Source organism: Malus domestica, chromosome 06 (genome assembly GCF_042453785.1).
Source record: "Malus domestica chromosome 06, GDT2T_hap1".
In the NCBI taxonomy this organism is placed as follows: domain Eukaryota; kingdom Viridiplantae; phylum Streptophyta; class Magnoliopsida; order Rosales; family Rosaceae; genus Malus; species Malus domestica.
In genome coordinates, this window is record NC_091666.1 from 33,552,122 (window position 1) to 33,576,350 (window position 24,229).

Here is a 24,229-nt window from a genome sequence, read left to right on the forward strand (position 1 = left end):
TGGTGAGGTGGAGAATGGAAAAACATGCTCATGAAAAATTACATCCTGAGATGAGAAATTTTTCTTGGTATCGAGGTCTTAAACCTAATAGCCTTTTTGACCAAGTGGATAGCCAATAAAAACACATCGTTGTGCCAGGGAATCAAATTTGTGAATGGGTATGAGATTGGTTGCATAGCAGAGACACCTAAAAGTTCAAATATAAGAGTAATGAGGTGGTGTGCCATGTAATTTTTCATAGGGTGAGGTGTGCGACAACAAGGGGGTAAGAAGACGATTTATAAGGTAACAAGCTGTTTGAAGACTTTCTCCCTAGAATTTTAAAGGAAAATTTGCTTGAAAGCGAATAGCTCACCGCACATTCTAGAGGTGATGGTGTTTGCGTTCCACAACTTCATTTTGTTGGGGTGTGTGAGGGCAAGAGTGTTGAAAAACAGTGCCACAGTCATTTAAAAATGAACGCATGGAGGTGAATTATGCCCCATTATCAGCACGTAAGGCCTTAATGGTACAATTAAATTGGGTTTTGACCCAAGAGAAGAATGATTTCAATAAAGATTATGTCTCAGACTTAAAAGACATAAGATGAATCCATGTGAAACGAGAAAAATCGTCCACAATAGTTAAAAAATATCGTGTCCCAAAATGTGACGTAACTTTGTAAGGCCCCTAATTATCACAGTGGATTAAATCGAAATGTGAAATTGATTTTATTGAACTTAGGGAAAAAAATAAACGAGTTTGTTTCGCTAGTGGACAAATATCACAAACATGCTTGGAATAAAAAAATATTTATGGGATGGTTTTGGATAAGGCTTGGAGAGGTGTAATGGATGGATGTCCTAGGCGGTTGTGCCACAAGCTTGAGGTACGGTTGACGTTATGCGATAGGTGTGGGTTATGGCTTGGCTTGAAGTGATATAGCCCAATATATTGCTTGCCCAGGCCAATTATCTTCCTCGTAGCCACGTCCTGTATAACACAAAAATCAGGAAAAAATATTACAATACATTCCAATCTTGAGTGAGTTTGCTAACGGATAACAAATTAACTCTAAACTTTGGTACATGAAGTACTCTATCAAGAATCAAATCAGAGGACAATTTGACGGATCCAATTGATTTGATTTCAATTTGGCTCCCATCTGGAAATCCCACAAAATCTTGTTGTGTGTCTGATGTATTATGTGTTGGCAATGATTTTGATATATGATATGTAGCTCCACTATCCACAATCCAATATAATGTTGAATGTGAGTCATGGTGAGTAACATTACAGGTTGGTGTGATTATACCTGTAGCATTGGTGAACGATTGGGTATTACCGTTTCATTTTTGAAGCATGGCCATGATCTGATTGTATTCTTCGGTAGTGAATGTGGGTCCCTCAGTAGGCATTGTTTTAACCGGCTGAGGTTGATTTGTCTGTGCATTATGAGCTGATGGTTTCTTGCCTTTTGGCTTCACATTCTTGCCATGAAATTTGTGGCCTACTGGAAAACCATTGAGGAAAAAACAATCATCTACAAGGTGTCCTCCATCATAGTAACTGCACTTTAACTTTGAAGACGTCGTTCTTAAGTGGTGGTGGAACGGCTTGTCTACATCGCATGATGGTTGCTTAAATTTTCACACCGAGAGGCTACTTTAACTTGTCTTTCTTGCTGAAGGACCAAGGCATGGACATTACGTGTGTCAGGAAACGAGTTCATCATTAAGATCGATCCACTAACGGTAGCGTAAGAGTCGTTTAATCCTATAAGGAACTGCATAACTCTTTCCTTTTCTTCTTGTTCAGTAAGTTGCTTTAGTCCTTCACAGGTGCAAGTGAGAGGATCGTGGTAGGAGGCTGGTTCATCCCAAAGTGCCTTTATCTTGGTGTAATAGGCAGAAACAGACTGTTGTCCTTGTCGGTGTTTGACGATTTCTTGTCGAATCTGGTAAATCCTAGAGTCATTACCTTGTGAAAACCTGTCTTTGAGATCATTCCCAACGACAGCTGTCGTGTCGGTATAGAGAATATTGCCAGTAATGTCCGAGTGGACTGAATTCACGATCCAAAGCAACACCATGTCATTGCATCGCTTCCAAGTAGCGTATTTTACCTCTGTGAGTTTTGGGGTTGTGATGGATCCATCGATCATCCCAATCTTATTCTTTGCGCTAAGACCAATGCGCATGGTACGACTCCATTGTCTATAATTATGTCTGTCAAAAGGTTTTGAGACCAAGATGAGTCCCAAATTATCCAAGTGGTGCAAAGTGAGCGGGTCTGAGATGTCGATTGACACCTCTGTGAATTTCGTCTCACTTTCACCCATCTGGTTTTGTTTGCAACGGAAGGTGTGGTTGGGTTCCTAGAGGCACCAAGATCGGTGCTCTGATACCATGTGAAAATTGTAAGGGAAGTGGAGTTTGCAAATGAATAATTTCTTGTGTAATTGACTTGATCTTGAATCATGCAATGATACATGGCTTTATACAGTAAAGGGAATGCTACTCTAGGTAAATACATCCTGATTGTTTGCCAATTACATTACGATCCTATAATTACCCTAAATGAATAGTTGACTTATTTTCTTTCCTTTAACAGAGAGGGTGGTGTGGACAAGCTCTTGATCAGGTTGGTCGTCAATGGTTTTAAGGATGGAACGAATCTATGTGATGTCAGAGACACCGTGTTGCATGGCAGCGAGGACTTTGGGGTCAGAGAGGTGAGGCATCTGAGTTAAGGATGGGGGTCTCACTACTACAAAAGTGGCTTATTGTGTCGGTGGTTGGTGTCGGTTTTATATAATTGTAGACATCAAAATTTTGGTAAATAAATGTTGACCGATAAATCAAAGTTTCAACGCTCATGTATTACATAAATTTTACACGTAGCGTGTGTCTAAACAAAAAATCGAAATAAGTTAGAAAAGTCATCAAACAGGACACGTGTCAACACCTGGCAGAAACGACTTATTTCATCTGGAATATTATATTCAAAATTAGGCCTTGGAAATTTCTATAAATAGAAGGCTAATTCATTCATTTGAGGGAGAACCAATTCATATTACACATTGAAGCTCTGAAGCTCTGAAACTCCGAAGCTCTTAAGCATCCAGGTTCCCGAAGAATCAAGAAAGCCTTCTTCATTCTTCGTTCATCGTTCTTCCAAGATCAAGCCCCAACGGCCCTTTGGATCAACAATCATCCACCAATTCAAGATCAAGCCCCGACGGCCCTTGAAGAAAGTGTTCTTCGTTCTTCGTTCATCGTTCTTCCAAGATCAAGCCCCAACGACCCTTGGATCAACCATTCACCAATTCAAGATCAAGCCCCGACGACCCTTGAAGAAAGCACCATCGTTCATCATCCGTTCATCCAAGATCAAGCCCCAACGGCCCTTTGGATCAACAACGTCGACAAATCCACACATCCAACCGTTCTTCAAGATCAAGCCCAAAAGCCCTTGAAGATCCGTTCATCACCATTATTCAAGATCAAGCCTCAACGGCCCTTGAAGAAACACTCATCCTCAAGATCAAGCCCCACGACTCCTTGAAGATCCGCTCAAATCCACCTTCAAAGATCAAGCCCACGGCCCCTTAAAGAAACTTCCAACAGTTCATCCAAGATCAAGCCTCGACGGCCCTTGGATCAACGAAACATCCACAAATCAATACCTTACGGAGATCGAATCAGAGGATCAAAATAGAGAGAGATTGTAACCCAAAATCATCAAATACAAATATTATTTTGTGCACGCTGTTCTTGTCTCTTTCATTTCAGGAATTTTCCGTGTTCACAAATTGGCACGCCCAGTGGGACAATCTCTACCTCTCATCTCTTTCTCCGTTCAAGGAATCCAAACACACCTCAAAGTCAATGGCATCAAGCAAGGGACAAGCCCTTCTCGCAACCACTGAAGGAATGATCCTAAGCACTTCTGCCGCAAACGGACAATCCATTGGCACCACAACCACTCCTCAACATGCCACTTCAAAGTTGGTGCCGCTAAAAGAGCAAGGGAAGCATCAAAGATGTGAGTCTGTCATCAACCTGACCTCGCTGGGGGCACCGAAGCATGCTGCTGAGGCACACAAGATGACATCCCAAAACAGCCAACGACGTTCTTCGTCAGCATCTTGGATGTCTAAAGGAAAGTCACGTCTATTGGTTATACAAGTCATGACCATCGGCGTTACCTCCATCGAAGAACAACTGGCTCAAATGAATGAAGCAATCGCAAGGCTAACCCGAACTGTGGAAGAAAAAGACTTGCAAATTGCAGCATTAATTAACCGATTGGAGGCACATGACGGCGAGAAACCCGACCCAGAAGATGAGCCTACGGTGGAGAGAATCGATGCGAAGCCGGAGCCAGACCAAGCAGCGGCACTCATGGGATCTCTTTCTATCCAACAGCTGCAAGAGATGATCACCAACACCATCAAGGCACAGTACGAAGGGAGCTCAAATACATCTGGGTTGTACTCGAAGCCGTATTCAAAGAAGATCAACGCCTTAAGGATACCGAAGGGTTATCAACCGCCAAAGTTCATGCAATTTGATGGAAAGGGAAACCCGAAACAGCACGTTGCCCACTTTGTTGAAACTTGCAACAATGCAGGGACCGAAGAGGACTACCTCGCCAAGCAGTTTGTGTGCTCGCTGAAAGGAAACGCCTTTGAGTGGTACACAGACCTAGAGCCTGAGTCCATCAACAGTTGGGAGCAATTAGAGCGGGAATTTTTCAACCGCTTTTATAGCACCCGCCGCACTTTGAGCATGCTAGAGCTAACGAGCACAAAGTAGTGGAAGGACGAGCCAGTCATTGACTACATCAACAGATGGCGCACTCTAAGCCTCGACTGTAAAGACAGGCTCTCAGAAACCTCTTCAATCGAGATGTGCATCCAAGGTATGCAATGGGGTTTGCAATACATCCTTCAAGGCATTAAACCACGGACCTTCGAGGAATTGGCCACCCGCGCCCATGACATGGAGTTGAGCATCGCCCATCATGGGAAGAAAGAACCGATCGCCGACTACAAGAACGACAAAGTTCTTGAGACAAAGATGGAGAAGGCTACGTGGAAACCCACCAAGAAAGCGATGACGGTCAACACATCTCCCGTCAAAATCTCTACACGAGGCAAGGCGATTCAAGTCGAAGCTTTTCGTGATCAAGAGATGCGTAGACGCACTTTGAAGGAGCTTGAGGAGAAGACTTATCCATTCCCCGACTCTGATGTGGTTGCCATGCTGGATGACCTGTTGGACAAGAAGGTGATCGGTTTACCTGAGTGCAGACGGCCGGAAGAGATGAATCGTACCGACAGTCCAAGATACTGTAAATTCCACCGCTTCATCAGTCATCCGACAGAAAAATGCTTCGTGCTGAAAGATCTCATCATGAAGCTGGCTCAGAAAGGAATCATCGAGCTAGATCTTGACGATGTGGTGAAGTCAAATTAGACCACCATCACTTATGACTCTGTCAACTCAAAATCTTCACCTCAATCGTTAGGGGCATGCTCCAAAACCATGCCAGTCAAGCAAAGCAAAGTTGAAGAATGGACTCAAGTCACTCCTAAGAAATTACCCAAGAAGCATACGTCTCCTCCACAAGTTCGCCAATCGGAAAGGGGGCAAAGCAGCTCTTGTCAACCTTCAAAGAAATGTGAACGTGTTAAAGATGATGAAATTGTGACACAAAGATCGTCCATTGCCATCACAATGCGTGATTTCTTTCCCGAAGACTTCTTCAATCACTCGGTCAAGGTTCCTTGCTATGAAGATTGTGAGGAACGCCTCTCCAAAATTGCTTGACAAAATTCACAAACTCTCCTCGCCCGCACGAGTCTAAACTGCATGGCACAAAGCTCCTGGTCTGCACAAGCATAAAAGGCAAAACCAAACACTCCTTGCCTGCACGAGTCTAAACTGCATGGCACAACGCTCCTGGTCTGCACGAGCATAAAAGGCAACACCAAATGCTCATTGTCTGCACGAGTTGAAACTGCAAACGACACCAACACTCCTTGCCTGCATGAATTAAAACTGCGTACGGCACAAAAAATCCATTGCTCATTTGAGCTACGTTTTGACTTGATCTCTTTCTTTGGAAGGGTACGTAGGTAGCTTGAATATTCAATTTCAAGTTCAGTCACATCAAAATAAAAAATAATAATAAGTGTTTTATTAAATAGAGTCAATTTTATTACAAAAAAAAATGAATACATATGTTATTATGTATTTACAAAAACAAAAAAAAACAAAAAAAAAAAAGAAAGGAAAAAAAAAGGAATATACAAGTATTTTATATATATATATGTGTGTGTGTGTGTGTGTGTATATATATGCATATACATAACTACCAAAAGCCCAAGCCCAGTTCTTGGACCTACAGCCTTCATTTCCTGTAAAGTCCAGGCCCAAGTAAACTCCGTTCCATCGACTGCAGGGCACCGCCCTCTGGACCATCTTCCCCCTCTCTGTAATCAACATCCCTGCTCTCCGCCGTTTGAAAAAAAAAAAAACCGTTGTTGAGAAGCAACTGCAACCATGGCGTGCTACAACAAGGTTGCCCCGAGCCCTCTGCTAAAAGCCCAGTGCCGTCATCAATTCCTCATCATCTCTGTCTCTTTGTCTTCATCAAAGGCAGCAACGATTTGATTAACTCGGGCGACACTCACAAATCAGCTCGTCCAGACAGTCGTGGAGCTTAAATTGCAGAACAAATTCCTCAAATCTCAGTTCGAATGATTCTAGAATCTTCAACTGCCAAAGCACGGAAGCAATAACAATGGGATCTCGAGCAGGAGAATGGCGACTGGGAAGTTCCTGGACCTCGAAGGCGGGCAAAGGCGGTGGAGCTCGCATAAGAGAAGAAGTCTGGGAAGATGAGTCAGTGCTCTGCTGTATGCGGGAGTTGCTAGATTTTTTTTCAATAGTGGCAGCAGTGGAGGGCATAAACCAAATAGTGACCGGAGAATTGGTGTCTCTCTCAGAACAAGAGCTTGTCGACTGTGACACGTCCTACAACGCCGGATGCAATGGCGGTCTCATGGACTACGCCTTCGAGTTCATTATCCTAAAACGGCGGCATTGACACTGAATCCGACTATTTAATCTGTTGATGTTGACTAGCACCGAAACCAGGCAGGAGCAGATGACGGCGGTGCGGAAAGAGAAGTTATTAGCTATGGTGCGCACACCCACACCCCACACGCGAACCGGGTCCAATGGAATGACTCCGTTTCGATCTACACCAGGCCCAAGCCCAGTCTCTCCACCGCCTCACACACCGTCAAACACGGTGGTGTCTCCGACCTTGTCTATTCAAAGCTCAGAATTGCCAGAAAACCCAATTGGCCTGTCCCATCCGGCGCCAGCCACGACATGCTTAACTACCAAGGCAATCAGCACCACCGCCACTGCCACCACCTCGACTGGAAATTGCAACAATGGTAGTAGTGTATTCGCACCTTCCTCCGCTTCAGCGTTGATGACACAGCCACCCCAAGCATCGTCACCGTCCTCATTCACCAATCAAGTATCCACATTGGGCACCCTGGATGGCTCTACCACAACCTCCGCCATTAATGAACCCACATCACTCTCGCCCTCTCCTTCTACCTATCAGCAGACAACAGCAGCCTAGCAAGCGGCGGTGCAGTTTTTTTCTACTCTGCCCTCCTCCACCCCAAAAACCCCAAAAAAAATAATAATAAAAATTTCGGTTTTCCGTTCGGTTACTCTGTCGCGCCCGGTTCGGATCCCGGACGATTTATCCCAAAAAATCTCAGAAAAAAAACCAAAAAATCAGCCAGAGTTTCACTTCCGGTCCTTGGGTTTTTCTAAATTTTTAGTTTCGATCCTTTGAGTTTGCAGAAAAATCTTCCCAACAAAAAGAGGAAATTTTGAAGTGAGGGTTTTTTGATTTTGGTGTGACATGACTCAGATTCAAGTTCAGCACCAGCAGCAGCCTCCTGCGAGTGGCCCGAACGTTGTGGCGGCGAACGTCGGCGGTGGCGCCCCTCAGTTTGTTTCGACGTCGCTGTACGTTGGGGATCTCGACCAGAATGTAACCGACTCGCAGCTGTACGATCTGTTCAACCAGGTCGGTCAGGTCGTGTCGGTGAGGGTCTGCAAGGACTTGAGCACTCGCCGATCTCTGGGCTATGGTTACGTCAACTATAGCGCTCTTCAGGATGCTGCGAGGGCACTGGAAGTTCTGAACTTCACTCCACTAAAGCCCATGAACAAAGCCAAAAGATCACCATCTCCTCCACCATCGAGGTTGTCCCTGCCTTGCCTCCGCTCAGTTCGAGGGTCTTGGGTTCGAGTTTGTCCTTCTTTGCCTCGCTGCTGTGCCGTGGGACTTGGATTGCATCCCTCTCCTCCTCGACGCTATGCACTACCTCCTCCTTCTTCCGTCTCTCGGACTCGGCCTGGGTTTTCACCCACGAACCCAGCTTGCAGAGAGCACCATATATAAAAAATAAATAAAAAATAAAAAAGAGAATAAACTTACAAGGGTTTCGGTGCATCAGGCACCATACAAAAGAAACAATAAAAAAATAAAAATATATTAAAATTATATATATATATATATATATATATGGATGGTGCATCAGGCACCATACAAAAGAAACAATAAATAAATAAATAAATAAATATTAAAATAATATATATATATATATATATATATATATATATATATATATATATATATATATATATGGATGGTGCATCAGGCACCATGTGCCAAAAAAAAAAGAAAAAAAAAAGGGAATGGTGGATCAGTCCATGTGAAAAATTAATATGTATGTATGTGTGTGTGTGTGCATAATATATGTATGTTTACAGCAAACAAAAAAAAAAAAAAAAAACAAATGCATTGAGAGAAATAAAGTCCGTTTTTATTTATTTTTTCTGGAAATTTTACATAAATTTGCATTATACATACTTAAAAAAAAAAAATCAAATCAAATTTACAAGAGGGGATCTTCAAGGACGATCAGGTGCCACCTCACCACTCGGCAGAGCTCCAGAAATGAGAGGCGCCGAAGGTTGACTGTTTGAAGCCACACCACTCGGCGGAACTCCAGGAAGAAGAGGAGCCAAATGTTGATCATTTAGAGCTTCATTACGCGATACAGCCCCAGAAAACGAAGGCAAATGTTGTTGGAACAAACCCACAAACCTCTAATGATCAAGTAAAATCTGACCATCAGAGTCCTGCATCTGGTCAATCTTCCTCTTCATGTTTGTCGCATAGCTATGTGCGAGCTTATGCAACTGTTTATTCTCCTGCTTGAGCCCTTTAATCTCCTGTTTGAGACTCATCACTTCAGCCGCTAATGATTCAACTTGACGGGTTCGAGCAAATAGACGTTGGGCCATATTAGACACAGAACCTGCACACTGCACACTGAGAGCCAGAGAATCCTTAACAGCCAACTCATCAGACCGTTTGGAAAGTAGTCTGTTATCTTTGGGAGTGACAAGGTTCCTGGCCACCACCGCAGCGGTCATATCATTCTTCATCATCGAATCCCCAACGGTAAGAGGACCAGTAGGGGATATGAAAGATGGGCGCCATATGTTGTCTGGAGAAGGCGGGACTGCCTCTTCACTAAGATTCAAATCAAAACGACGGTCGGAGGGTCCAGACATTTTCAAAGGTGTTGAAAAAATAAGAAGTCGGACAAAATCAAGATCTTAGAAGTGCACAAAGGGAGTTTCTACAAGCGAAAATTCAAGTGAGCTTTGAAACGAACTGCGTGCCTCTATAAAAAATCAACACTCGACGGGATTTCAGAGATCGAAGAGGCGATCTCAGAATTCGAAGAGGCCAATTCAAAAATCGAAGAGGCAAGACTCAGAAATCGGAGAAGCATCTTGCTTTTCCAAACACGTCAGCACCCGTCACGCGCAAATTCAGCTTTGCGGAAATCACGGGCAAGTTGTCGAAGCGCCGATCCCAGATATCGAAGAGGCGCCAGTCTTTTTCAGCCTCGTCAGCACCCGTCACGCGCAAACTCAGCTTTACGGAAATCATGGGCAATTTGTCGAAGCGCCAATCCCAGATATCGAAGAGGCGCCAGTCTTTTTCAGCCTCGTCAAAACCTGTCATATGCACACTCAGCTTGACGAAAATTACGGACAATTTGTCGAAGATTTCTGATAAAGAAGAAAGCACGTGAAGCCATACTGATCAATCACGCATTGGTTGCCGACACGAGTAAAAGAATAGTACCTCTACAGGTACTAAAGAATTTCCTATAACTGTCCACCTTCACCCTCCATAGCAAGGTAGACATACATAACCTTTCTTCATCTCCGAGAATGCCTTCCCAACAAAGCCTCTCGAGTCACTCAGTGTTTCTTATTCCTTGGGGTATCTCTGCAAACAAATGACACCAAAGCAAAAGTATCTCATATCACCAGGGTAGAAAGCAAGAGTATCTCATATCATGCGTTCTCCCTGTCCTTTCCTTTGTCCTTGTTCTTACCTACAAAGACAAGGATAAAGAAAACAATATGCCGGAACCTCCACTCAAACTCCGATGCCACATTTGCCTGGAGAACATATAAGGCAAGTGAAAATGATACCTTGCAGCATGTGGAGACAACGTGCAGAAGAAACAAGCAGAGAAGAATGCAGTCTTCACAGTCAGCTCAGCAGAAGGAGTCCGAGCTGAGGAACTCAAGAAGCTGCCACATCTGCCTGAAGAAACAAGCAGAGAAGAATGCAGCCTGCACAGTCAGCTCAGCAGAAGGAGTCTGAGCTGAAGAACTCGAGAATATGCTACATTCTGCCAGAAGAATAGATAAGACAAGGGAAAATGATACATTGAAGCATGTGGAGACAAGCACAACAAAGCACGTGCCGATTCATCCGTTACTTCTTCAAAATCAAAAGTATCTCATATCATCAGGTTTGCAATCACTCTGGGTGGAGGACTCGTTTTGACCCTCAAATTCTTGGGTCGACTTGCTAGGCGTTGTGGGCTGCATGTGCTGTTTCACCACCCTTGGATCAAATCCTTAAAGATCAAGTCACCAACTGGAAAAAGAACCCATCAATCTTGAAGATCATACCGTTGACCAAACTACTCAGGTGTGAATTAGAAAGATTGAACAAAGCAACAAGCCGTCACCTTCACCTCGTGCCTGCTTGCCATGTGTTCGAGTCAACCTTCAAGAATCAAGCCTCAACGGCCTTTGAAGAAGTTTCCGGCCAAATTCAAGATCAAGCCTCGATGGCCCTTGAGGAAATCACAAGTCCGATTCAAGATCAAGCGTCCACCATATTTGAATCAAATCCAGTTCAAGAATAAGCTGTGGAAAATCAACAATTGGAGGAATCCAGAAAATCCTCCAACCCAGTTCAAGATCAAAGCTGTGGAAAGTCAACAAGCGCAACAAAATACGTGCCGATTCATCCACTACCAAAGCCAAAGATCATCTACCACATGAAACTCCTTGTGGTCCAATTTCAACCTTCAAGATCAAGCCTCAACAGCCCTTGAAGAAATCTCCAACCCAATTCAAGATCAAGCCTCAACGGCCCTTGAAGAAATCTCCAGCCCAATTCAAGATCAAGCCTCGACGGCCCTTGGATCGACATCTACATTAAGGGACTTCAAAACGCATCTCCTACACGTGACAAGCACATGTATACGACGCGCCTTGAAGTGGGGGCATTTGTAGACATCGAAATTTCGGTAAATAAATGTTGACCGATAAATCAAAGTTTCAACGCTCATGTATTACATAAATTTTACACGTAGCGTGTGTCTAAACAAAAAATCGAAATAAGTTAGAAAAGTCATCAAACTGGACACGTGTCAACACCTGGCAGAAACGACTTATTTCATCTGGAATATTATATTCAAAATTAGGCCTTGGAAATTTCTATAAATAGAAGGCTAATTCATTCATTTGAGGGGGAACCAATTCATATTACACCTTGAAGCTCTGAAGCTCTGAAACTCCGAAGCTCTCAAGCATCCAGGTTCCCGAAGAATCAAGAAAGCCTTCTTCATTCTTCGTTCATCGTTCTTCCAAGATCAAGCCCCAACGGCCCTTTGGATCAACAATCATCCACCAATTCAAGATCAAGCCCCGACGGCCCTTGAAGAAAGTGTTCTTCGTTCTTCGTTCATCGTTCTTCCAAGATCAAGCCCCAACGACCCTTTGGATCAACAATCATCCACCAATTCAAGATCAAGCCCCGACGGCCCTTGAAGAAAGTGTTCTTCGTTCCTCGTTCATCGTTCTTCCAAGATCAAGCCCCGACGGCCCTTGGATCAACCATTCACCAATTCAAGATCAAGCCCCGACGACCCTTGAAGAAAGCACCATCGTTCATCATCCGTTCATCCAAGATCAAGCCCCAACGGCCCTTTGGATCAACAACGTCGACAAATCCACACATCCAACCGTTCTTCAAGATCAAGCCCAAAAGCCCTTGAAGATCCGTTCATCACCATTATTCAAGATCAAGCCTCAACGGCCCTTGAAGAAACACTCATCCTCAAGATCAAGCCCCACGACTCCTTGAAGATCCGCTCAAATCCACCTTCAAAGATCAAGCCCACGGCCCCTTAAAGAAACTTCCAACAGTTCATCCAAGATCAAGCCTCGACGGCCCTTGGATCAACGAAACATCCACAAATCAATACCTTACGGAGATCGAATCAGAGGATCAAAATAGAGAGAGATTGTAACCCAAAATCATCAAATACAAATATTATTTTGTGCACGTTGTTCTTGTCTCTTTCGTTTCAGGAATTTTCCGTGTTCACAATAATATACTAGCGGATAAGACACTTTCGACGCCCTTTTTACATGGTGTTGGAATTACTATTGGGTATAACCACATAAACTATCTATGTCGCTTATAACCAACATAGATTGTTAATGTCGCTTATAACCGACATAGCTTAATCTTTTTAAATGGTGGTGTCATATAAAAAGAAAATCGTATCGCTTTCAACCGACATAAAGTTAGTGTCGATTAAAAAAAAATCGTGTCGTTTCTACCTGACACTAATAATTATTTTTTATATATTTTAAAACCCGATGTCGGTTGTAGCCGACACTAATAATTATTTTAAAATATTTTAAAATCCGGTGTCGGCTGTAGCCAACACGTTGGTGTTCTTTATCCAATGCTCCGACAAGTCACCACAAAAAGACTTGGATTGCCAGCATGTCATTAACTCACAGCTGTTCATCGTTATAAAAAAATCAGAACCATTCCCTTATTTGAAACCAATCCAATTGGCCACCCCAAAAGCACTTGGATCACCAACGTGGCAAACCCCACTATAAAACACCACGCACCAAACCACTCCATATCAAAATTCAAATCCGAGCGCATCTCAGTTCCCAACAATTCGTTTTCCCTCCTAAACGAATCATTTTCATTTCCCAAAAAACTCAGAGAGAATGGAAGCCACGAAAGCTACCAAGGGCATTGGCGGAAGAAGAGGCAGAAAGATGATGAAGTTGGTGTTCAAGTCAGTTAAAGCTGGCCTCCAATTCCCCGTCGGCCATATCGCACATTTCCTAAAAAAGGTACGCTACACCCAACGTACCAGTACCGGCCTCCAATTCCCCATCGCCCGTATCACTTGTTTCCTTCAATTCCCCTTTTGCTTCTAGCTCCCATTTCATGTAAATTTTTTTTTAATTATTATTAATTAAAAACAAAGACAGATTATTTTTATTTTTATTATTAATAGTTTGTGGTGTCCCTTATGGGCAACAATATATTGGTTATTTTATTTATTGAATTGTTAGGTGGCGTCGGTTAGGACTGACACCAATCTGCTCCATCCGACAATCTTTGTCAGTACTTAGTGTTGCTTGTATCCAACGTGAGCCTCGATGTCACTTTTAATCGATGCTACTATCCTTTTTTATTTTATATTGCTTTCCTTCTTTGTGGTGGATTAAGGAGACTAACCGACATCAAAAGCCTTTTCATGACGCTAGCATTAGTGTCGGTTCTATTATCCGATGTTGCATGAGTTTATGTCAGATTTTTACCAAATATCCGATAGAAATTATATTTTCTTGTCGGTTTTTGGACCGCCAGTTATAAGTAATTTTGTAGTAGTGTTTGGCTGAAGGGATGAGCATCGATGCAGATTTTACAGAGGTCGGAAGAGGCGGTGGGACAGGTGTTGGGCTTGGGACTTCAAGAGGGGAGGTGGGACAGGACGTAGGAGAGCATGGGAAATTTGGAGAGGTTGTGATCTATTGGATGAGATGGAATAAGATGGGATGAGATGGGATGAAATCGAAGATATGGGGTCAGAGATACGAAGAATGAGTGGTGGTTCTTGAAGAAAGTTGAGGTTTCACCATAAAACCAATTAGTAATATAGAGAGTAGCTCAACTTACTTATAAGCTCATGCAAGGTCCATCCTCCCATTAATGTGGAATTTATTCTCAACACGCCTCCTTACATGTGGTGAATTTTTAAGCCTAACATGTGGATAGTACAACGGGGTGATGTGGAGCACGTGTGGCCGTTCCACACCTGGGACAACCTGCTCTAATAACACGAAAAAAGTTGAGATTCAACCATAAAACCAATTGACAATATGGGGAGTAGCCCAACTTAGCCCATGTAATGTCTCTCCTCCATTAATGTGGGATTCATTCTCAACAGTTCTGTCTGTGTGAGTGATGACTTATGCGATTGGATTTGATTGGATTTTGAAAAAGAAAAAGAAGGATGTTAGACCAAGTCTCAAAGTTTGCTCTCTTCTCGGCTGCTAGGAAATTGTTAGATGTCCGCCATTACTTTTCTTCTGCTTCTGGACATCAAATTAACTTTCATATGTCTTCGCTTTATTTTTCAAACAATGTTTCTACTCATGGTAAGGTGACTATTAGACAGGTTTTGCAAATCCGACATCGCCATTCCAGAGGTAAATTTGGGACTTCATAATGTGGTTTTTTGCATTGGCGGATCTATTAAGGGGCAGTAGGGGTCATCTGGCCCTCCCAACTTTGGCAAACCTCAATGGAAAACCTCAATGCTGCCCATTTGAGGTTCAGAGTTATCCTTGAGATATGCCCTCTAACTGCTTGATGGAATGCCTCAATGAATGGGCAGCGCAGGGAATTGTATACAGCGTGGATGAAGGTTGCATCGTGCCTTTGGCTCCAATAATACATCAGAGTTTGGTGTTGCAGCCTCTGTTTTTCTACCTCTGGATTTCCTAAACTTGCCTCAACCCGCCAAGGAATTTCCTAAAGAAAAGTGGATAAGTCCATAGCTGCCACTTCCACCGTTTCAAACCCTATTTGCTTCGAAGTAGTGCCATCATTCATTTGGAAGTGTGCCTTTGAAGCAATACCAAGTCATTTTATACATTTATAAAAAATAAGACCCATCCACTTGAAAAAAACTTAAGCTTCTAATTAATCTAGACAATATAAACCCAAATCTTTATAATCTTAAACTCTACCTAATCCCAAACCAAATTCCAGATTTATAAAATTTCAATATTCATTGTATTAATAATGAAATTATTGTAACAATTTCGACGAAAACGTGTAGTAAATAATTGCCGTTTGTAATGGACATTTGTAGTTTGTAATGCTATTTATTCATAAATTATGAATGATGGAATTATGATTTAATTTTTATGGCTATTTGTTGTTGAGAAAATGTGTATAAATTTTTACACTTGACCCTAAACAATTTTTCATGAATTCGCCACTGATTTTTTGCAATGACCCTATTAAGGAGAAAGAGCCCATTCTCTAAGTGCAACAAAAGCTTGCGGGATGGAACTTACACTTTAAAAGCCAACTATTTCTAGCACGCCTAATCATATTTTTCCTTGTTTTCCGTGTCCTCCTTGGAACAGCTAAAGCTATTGAGCAGGTGAGTCAGGATTTTTCTGGAGTTCTTCAGGGACTCATCCTCCTATCGCTTGGACATTCCTCTAAAGATAAAGGTGACCTTGGTGTTAGACTTGTGCTTCATTTTAATTAGGCATTGTTGATTGTAGAAATATTCTCTTTTATAAAAATACTACTTTCACCGTCTATTGATGTCATATCTCTAATAGAAATAAGACTCACATGCGTTGACAGACCCTACCTCTATTAGAGAGATGGTAGGGCCAACCAAAATTTGTACTATCTCTCTAAGTGTAGCATTACATTCGTTGTATAGCTAGCAATGGTAGAGATTCTAGGCTTTAAATTGGGCTTTTGATAAACCGCTTGTTTCTCTTTTATCTGATTCTGAAAGGTAAATTATTAATTAGTCCATCACTATTTGTGATCTTATTACTAATAGAGCACTGCTTGAGAGATTATATTTTGAGACTAAATTTTGAAAACTAAAGAACATGTAAGTTGATGATTGATGTATTACTTAGTGTTGATAGACGTGCTCATTTCTATTGGTGAACATCATTTAGTTTGCAATTTTAGTCTCTAAATTTAATCAAGTGGTGTGGACTAATTCGTTGCCTCGTAAGGCTCGTGAGGCGTGGCTTTGGGACTTAAGCTAGTTCTTCTTGCCCTAGGGGCTTTTCCTTGCAATTTTACTTGCATCCCAAAAAAGAAAAAAAAAAAAAAACTCACATAGTCAAGGTTATGTGTAACTATAGGTGAATAATTTTTATTGGTCTGAGTGAGTTTCAGACACAGGAAACTTATCCCCCTTTAATTCTTACCATTTTATAGGGGTAGAAAGAATAAGTTTCCGTTATGATTTATCAGTCTTCCACTTTAAACTGGACAACATTTTTTGCTTCCTTTTCTGAATGTAGCTTGAATTTAGTGACTTCTCCAATCCAATTCAAAACACCTACGAGTTATGGTACTCAGTAAAAATGAAGAAAATTTCAAGCCTCTAATTAAAAAAGTCTCATAAAGTAAAATTTCAAACCAAAAGTCACCATCCTTACTTTTTTTCTTACAATCAAACATGTGTAAAAGGTAATCATACAGTGATCATCGTGTAAATTTCAACCCAAACATATAATAATGAGCACCTCCCAGAGAGAGAGAGAGAGAGAGAGAGAGATGTTTCTAGTCTTCTAGAAACCCTATGCAGGAAAGATGGATGTAGTACTCCATAGTTGGAGTTAGGATTGAATTTTATGCGAAGCTTGGAAGACAAAAGGAGGTGAGTGTGTAGAAAAAATGTAACGGAAACGCTTACATACTGTCGTGCGGGTTGGTCACCATTTTAACCACTCTTGGTAAACTTTGCCCACACTAGTTATAGTTAATTAAATAAATTAGAAAAAGAAGATAAGCCACCTATAGCCTACAGCCAACCATTATATACGAATTGAAAGATCTTTGAACTGTCAATTATGCAAAATTCTTTGCCGTAAACAAACTATCATGATCATACGCAGTTCCAAACATGCAATCTAATTAATTAAAAAATTTGCAGCATATCAAGCAATCTAGCCATGAATGCATCCATATATATATATATGCTATATTTGATCTTATTTAAGACAATAACCAAACTAATTAAACTTCATATAGAGTGTTAATCTCTTATCAGGTATATGTGTATAAGGAGCTGAGTCATTTCTTAGTTATATTGTCAATTGATTTTATAATAGAACCTCAACTTTCTTCGGTTTATTTTATGGTGCAACCTCAACTTCTTTTATGATAATAGAGCATGCTAACCTATCATACGCAGTTCCAAACATGCAATCTAATTAATTAAAAATTTTGCAGCATATCAAGCAATCTAGCCATGAATGCATCCATATATATATATATATGCTGTATTTGATCTTATTTAAGACAATAACCAAACTAATTAAACTTCATATAGAGTGTTAATCTCTTATCAGGTATATGTGTATAAGGAGCTGAGTCATTTCTTAGTTATATTGTCAATTGATTTTATAATAGAACCTCAACTTTCTTCGGTTTATTTTATGGTGCAACCTCAACTTCTTTTATGATAATAGAGCATGCTAACCTATCATACGCAGTTCCAAACATGCAATCTAATTAATTAAAAATTTTGCAGCATATCAAGCAATCTAGCCATGAATGCATCCATATATATATATATATATGCTGTATTTGATCTTATTTAAGACAATAACCAAACTAATTAAACTTCATATAGAGTGTTAATCTCTTATCATGTATATGTGTATAAGGAGCTGAGTCATTTCTTAGTTATATTGTCAATTGATTTTATAATAGAACCTCAACTTTCTTCGGTTTATTTTATGGTGCAACCTCAACTTCTTTTATGATAATAGAGCATGCTAACCTATGTGTTAGCCCAACAGCTCATGTGCTCCCAATATGTGTTGCCTAATGCTTACGTTTTAGACTTAAATAACGTCACGCATAATTCCATGAAGGGTGTGTTAAGAATGTGAATTTCACATCAAGAAATTAAGGGATCTTACGTGTGTTTTTCTAAGGAGTTGAACTTCTCCTTAACTTGGTTGAGATGTCAATTGATAACAGTAATTTATGATTGAATGAAAAGGGATATACGCTGCAGATTACCATGTTCCCATTGTACTCACTGTAGTAGTAGCGTAGACAGGGTTTGGTGGGTAGAAATGGGTGAAGGTGGTTGGACTGGATCATGGAATTAAAAACAAAATACATGAAATCTGGTACAACAGAAACAAAACCTCGTGCCAAAATACTTGCCACTCATCTTCTACAAAATTTTATTTAAAATGACACAATGTCATATCCACTTTGATTGAATCATTCGTAGTCAATGCCAAGCCTCACAGACGACTACTAGAAAATACATATACCCCTCCCTTACGTTCATGTATAGTAGCTGGGGTGTTTTGGTAATTTAATTATTTGATTCCATTATAAAATTTGTACTTTTCAATCGCCATCTTTGTCAAAGTGTTAGCTGTAATTATCAACATATAAAAAGACTAATGTGGCTAATGACTATGGCTTCTTCTTCTTGAAGATTGAGTTTATACAACACAAAGTACACACCATTAATACCTGATCGCCTTGAGCTTTACTTTTAAGCTAGCCAGCATCAGATATCCGTACCAGGGTTTCTGCTGGCATCAAAATCGAATCCACTTGGTTTGTTTATCGAATCAAGAATGCAAGAGAGTCTTCCTCCAGGTTTCAGATTCCATCCTACAGATGAAGAACTGATAACGCACTATTTGTGCCATAAGGTTTCTGATGTTAGTTTCACGTCGAAGGCTGTAGCAGACGTTGATCTCAATAAGTGTGAACCTTGGGACCTCCCAGGTATATATGGTCAGATTATGTTTATATAAGTGTATCATGTTCAACCCTATTCTTCTGTTCATCTGCCTCACATGTTTGCCTTCTTCCTATAATATTATCTGATTATTCCTAGTTTTCTATGATATTTCATTCTTCTTATTCCTTAGAGGCTTTTAGTAACGATCTTGATGATGATCACAATCTGTCTTTCTTTAATTTGCCTAATGGCTTTGTTGAATTTATGTAAGTAAAGCAGTCTTTCCTGAAAATTACATGTAATTCAAACAGGAAGAAAGGATAGTATAGGAGCAGATTTAGGCTTAGCCAAGTTGGCTAGAGCACTAAGTTGAAGCTCTATCCCCGTTTAGATTAATTCAATTCTTTTTAGTCAAAATGGTTTGAGATTTGCATAAATCCTCACTTTGGACCATGAGATTTAAAATCAATAAAACTGGTTTATTAGCTTGTCCACCATCAATTATTTTCGTCATTTCGTGAAAATCACGTTAAATAAGAAAAAAAAATGAAAAAAAAATACCCTCAATTTTTGTCAAATTATTTTTCCATTTTAATCCTTATTTTAACAGAAATTTTTCATGAAATGACCAAAATGATTGATGGTGGACAAACTCTTGGACCACTTCTATCGATTTCAAATCTGAATGATTAAAGTGAGAAGTTATGCCAATCTCAGAAAGTATTTTAGATAAAAAAAAACCTTAATTCAATATGCTTGGATAAAAAAGAGAATAAAGAAAACTATGTTCCAATCTCTTCCTACCAAATACATATTTCCCATGACATTTTTTCGGACTTTCTTAGGTTTACAGTAGATATTTTGTTTAAAAAGGATAGTGCTATTCGCACACTATTTTTACCTCTCACACATTTATTTTAATTTTTTGCCGTTGATTTTTTAAATTCATTAGATTCGATGGCCGAAAATAAGAGGGGTGTGCAAGAAGTAAAATTGAAAAAATGGGTATGTAGATAACACTATCCTAAAAACAATGCAATTAGACCTTTAAAAATTGTTTCACAATATACATTTCTTATACTAATTTACCAACAGATATACTTGAATACAATTTTTCAGAACGTTCTTAAGTAGCTTAAGTATTCATACTTTTGATAGGAATATATTTTGACAGTAACGTATTTAACCGATAAATGCAACTTACAACAAACTAAATTATTATGTGGTTGGTGAAGGCAAGGCTTCGATGGGAGAGAAAGAATGGTACTTCTTCAACCTGAGAGACCGAAAATATCCAACTGGACTTCGAACCAACCGAGCCACGGAAGCCGGGTACTGGAAAACAACTGGGAAAGACAAGGAAATACATCGTACAGGTGTACTGGTTGGGATGAAGAAAACCCTAGTTTTCTACAAGGGCAGAGCTCCTAGGGGTGAGAAAAGCAATTGGGTCATGCATGAATACAGACTAGAAAACAAGCATCCTTTCAAATCCTCAAAGGTACAAATTACTACAGAAGAAAACAATTGGATCGTTTGGGACTGCTATCTTAAAACCACTTCTACTGATAAGCACTTTTTTCTTAGAAGTGCTTACCTGAAAAACAATTGGAGGTTCTTCTAAAAAGGTGTTTTTCAGAGAGTTATTCTATTAAACATAAAAACTAAGTTTTTTAGTAAAAAATAGTCAGTTGCGCTTTTGTTGTCATAAAGTGCCTTAAGCTATTTCAGAAATAGTCTCAAATGCCTTTATCGATTATATTTATAATTCTTTAATTTGCTAGGTTTAATTTTTTTATTGGTTTCACAATATGCAGGAAGAATGGGTGGTTTGTAGAGTTTTCCAAAAGAGCATTAGTGCATTGAAAAAGCCACAGCAAGCAACCACATCCTCCCATCAGCAGCCGTCGATAGAATCTCCATGCGACGATACGAACTCAATCGTTAACGAATTCGGAGACATCGAGCTGCCAAACCTAAACAGCAATATTAACGCAAATTCATCCAGCGGGTTCAGCAACAACATTTCCTCACCCCCAAGCTATTACAGCAATATTATTGATCATAGCAAGAACAACATTAACGACGTTACCAACATGAGTTTGAACATGAATTGGGCAGCAACAGCGGCGAGAGAGGCAGCCGTGAACGCCGTTTCATGGCCGTCAAGCTTGCTAAGTCCCTCAAATCTTTCGGTGAATTCGTTGCTTCTTAGGGCATTACATCTTAGGAGTAGTACTAATAATAACGGTAGTAATTATCAACCAAGAGATACTAATCATGGTCAAGCTACAGCAGGCACTAGTACTCTAGATTACTCATCATATAATACTATGCAGCAGCAAGGAATGATGCCGTCAATCTCTCATCACATTGGATCCAGTACTACTATGGATCATATAAATTCAAATTTTCAAGCTTCTTCGTCGAGTATTAAAGATCAGATGATGGAATCGATGCCGCCACAACAACATTCGGAGCAACCATTCAATTTGGACTCCATTTGGTGAAGCTGTGAACTGTACAGCCTGATCAAATGAATAAGCTAATAACATCTTGTAAAGTTCGGCATCGTTACGGTACTAAGCCTGAGCTGGTTATGAAACAAATGCAGTATACCACAGGGAGAGTAGACTCACATGCACGTACGTAAAGTTCGATAATGTTCCATATATTTATAACTATGATAGATTATTATGTCGAAAAATAATAGGGTTCTTGCCCTAGTTTATGGGTCTGTTTAATTATGTTGAAGAGTTATAGTATTATGCTGGTAGGGAAAACTCCCTATGTTAAATCTGTACCCTCTTATATTATGAAAACATGTTTCTCATGATCAAACATCTCAACACATTTCTCTTTCAAAGTTCATAAGGTAATCTACACGATGATGGTAATGGTTAAGAAAATGAAAGTTCATCAATCATCATTGACAAGAATTTTTTTGTCATTATTATAACAAAATTCGAACCAAATTAGTAGCTAAATGCAGAGGTTCGAGATTCCAAAAAAAATATAGATTATTCAGATCCACACAATGCCCTACGAGCGGTTGATTTATGTTAATTATGTATGAACTAGATACTAACCACATTTAGAAAAATAATAATTATCCTTAAATCGACTAAAACATTGTCAAGGAATATCTGTTTACACGGACTTACCTGAAATGAGTTGGAATGAGCATTAGAATGAATCCCATCCATGAATTCTCTACGTTTTATTAATAAATATGAAATAAAAAAATACGTATATTACAACATGTAATCTTCCGGCGGCCACGATTTTACTGATGGAAAAAATCCAGCAGACTTATAAAAATAAATAAAAAATGCAGCCCAAATCATAATAAACTGCCATTAAAGACGCAACCCAGACCTATTAACCGTTAAAACAAAGAAAAACTAATGAAAATAGCTTGAATAACTCGTTTGAATGTGCTTTTAGAGAAAATATTTTTAGGTTTCAAAAGCACTTAAAGTGCTTTCTGCAAAAAGCACCAGTTATGTGTTTTTTTCAAGAAGCGCTTTAAGTGCATTTTTAGGATTTACTTGCATCTTTACTAATTATTGGTTCTAAAAATATTTTCACAAAAAGCGCTTTCAGTAATTTCAAAAGCATATCCAAACGAGCTCGAAAACTTTGAATTTTAACAAAAATGACAAAATAAAGGGTAAAGTGAATAGCGCCAGGATTGACTTTTTAGTGTAAAAATATGATTTTTCGTTAAAATAAACAGTATCAGAAGTTTTTCGTAAAAATGGTATGCCTTTTCTTTCTTTGGAAGCCTTTTTGAAAGTGTTTTCCTATTTGTGCACTTATGTTATATGCTAACTTGAGGTTGTCTGTAGATTCCCAGCATTCAGCCACCGACATCACATAATTCTCAGCAGTCGACACAACCAACTCAGCAACCAAGCACTCAGGCTGCTCCCTCGTTGCCTGGTCAAGTTGGTTTACAGGACCAAACAGGGCCATCGCAGGTCCAAGCTCCTCCAAGAAAGCAATACCAAAACCAACCGGCAATGCCTAGTTCATCAGCTGGTGCTCCATCTATAAATGTGCAGTCTCAGCCTATGCCTTCACGTCCCCTGCAGAACCCCCAGCAGCCCAAGGGACATCTAAATCCTCAAATGAACCCGACTTTTCTTCCACAGTCCTCTCAACTCCCAAATATGCCCGCACATCCTCTACATTCTTCTTCACAGCTACCTTCGCTTCATCAAACCCAAATGTCTTCTGCTTCCGGGCAGTTACAACGTCATTACAGACATCTGGAGTTTCTCATATGCCGTTGCAACCACCATTGCCTCCACAACCAAGACCACCTTAAATGCCTAACTTCCATCACCAGTATCCACCACTGATGGGGGCCAACATGGGTTCAGAGTTCAACAATCAAGCTGGATCTTCCATGCAAGTTGATAGAGGATCGTGGATGTCTGGCCCACCAGAGAGTTCGACAGTGCCACTTCCAGGAGGCGGCCAGCCTCCTCACCCCCCACCGGTAAGATAGCTGCTACGTCACACATTTGACTTCAGCCGGAGCTTTTATTTATAGGTCGAGTTTCCGTATCAATCACCATTTGACCTTTATGCTCATTGTGCAGTTGTCCCCTGAGATGGAGAAGGTGCTGCATCAGCAGGTCATGACCCTCACACCAGAACAAATTAACCTCCTGCCTCCAGAGCAAAAGAGTCCAGTGCTACTGCTACAGAAGATATTGCGCCAATAAACCCTCGTGAATTTTTCAATTTTTCAGCCGGAAAGAGGGACAGCGCTTAGCTTCAATGTTCAGCCGGAAAGAATCTTTGGAACGCTGCCTATTACTCGGTAAATTTTCTTGTTTGAGAATCTTAGAACTTGACTATCTTTGGTGTTAAATCTACATCCATTTGTTGTATACCAATGTTTTAGAAGGCTCGCCTCAGGGCGCGCCTAGGCGGCCTCTGAGGCTGGACGTGAGGGTTGCCGTCTCTGTTTTGAGGGAGTGGGCGGAA

At 40.5% G+C, this 24,229-nt stretch overlaps 2 protein-coding genes and 1 pseudogene across 2 annotated transcripts; 2 read left to right on the forward strand and 1 right to left on the reverse strand.

Moving 5' to 3' along the window:
* Positions 1-898: 898 nt before the first annotated feature.
* LOC139196943 (uncharacterized) lies at positions 899-2,320 on the reverse strand. The gene is made up of 2 exons (XM_070823307.1): positions 1,690-2,320; positions 899-972 (listed from the first exon to the last, which is right to left on the reverse strand). The coding sequence occupies exons 1-2, from the start codon at positions 2,318-2,320 to the stop codon at positions 899-901; spliced, it is 705 nt and encodes a 234-aa protein (XP_070679408.1).
* A 16,577-nt stretch (positions 2,321-18,897) lies between these two features.
* Positions 18,898-22,069, forward strand: LOC103420368 (protein CUP-SHAPED COTYLEDON 1). Its single transcript, XM_008358432.4, has 3 exons — positions 18,898-19,272; positions 20,464-20,729; positions 21,046-22,069. The coding sequence occupies exons 1-3, from the start codon at positions 19,119-19,121 to the stop codon at positions 21,736-21,738; spliced, it is 1,113 nt and encodes a 370-aa protein (XP_008356654.1). The 5' UTR covers positions 18,898-19,118; the 3' UTR covers positions 21,739-22,069.
* Positions 22,070-22,115: 46 nt separating this feature from the next.
* LOC103438221 (cleavage stimulating factor 64-like) lies at positions 22,116-23,964 on the forward strand (annotated as a pseudogene).
* The last annotated feature ends 265 nt before the right edge of the window (positions 23,965-24,229 follow it).

Bases quoted from the DNA above. Each gene is read 5' to 3' on its own strand.
- LOC139196943 (XM_070823307.1), bottom strand. From the start codon at position 2,320: ATGGGTGAAAGTGAGACGAAATTCACAGAGGTGTCAATCGACATCTCA. The intron at 973-1,689 runs GTAATGTCCATG...TGTGTTATACAG, and splicing joins GAACTCGTTTCCTGACACAC to GACGTGGCTACGAGGAAGAT.
- LOC103420368 (XM_008358432.4), top strand. From the start codon at position 19,119: ATGCAAGAGAGTCTTCCTCCAGGTTTCAGATTCCATCCTACAGATGAA. The intron at 19,273-20,463 runs GTATATATGGTC...TGGTTGGTGAAG, and splicing joins TGAACCTTGGGACCTCCCAG to GCAAGGCTTCGATGGGAGAG. The intron at 20,730-21,045 runs GTACAAATTACT...CACAATATGCAG, and splicing joins ATCCTTTCAAATCCTCAAAG to GAAGAATGGGTGGTTTGTAG.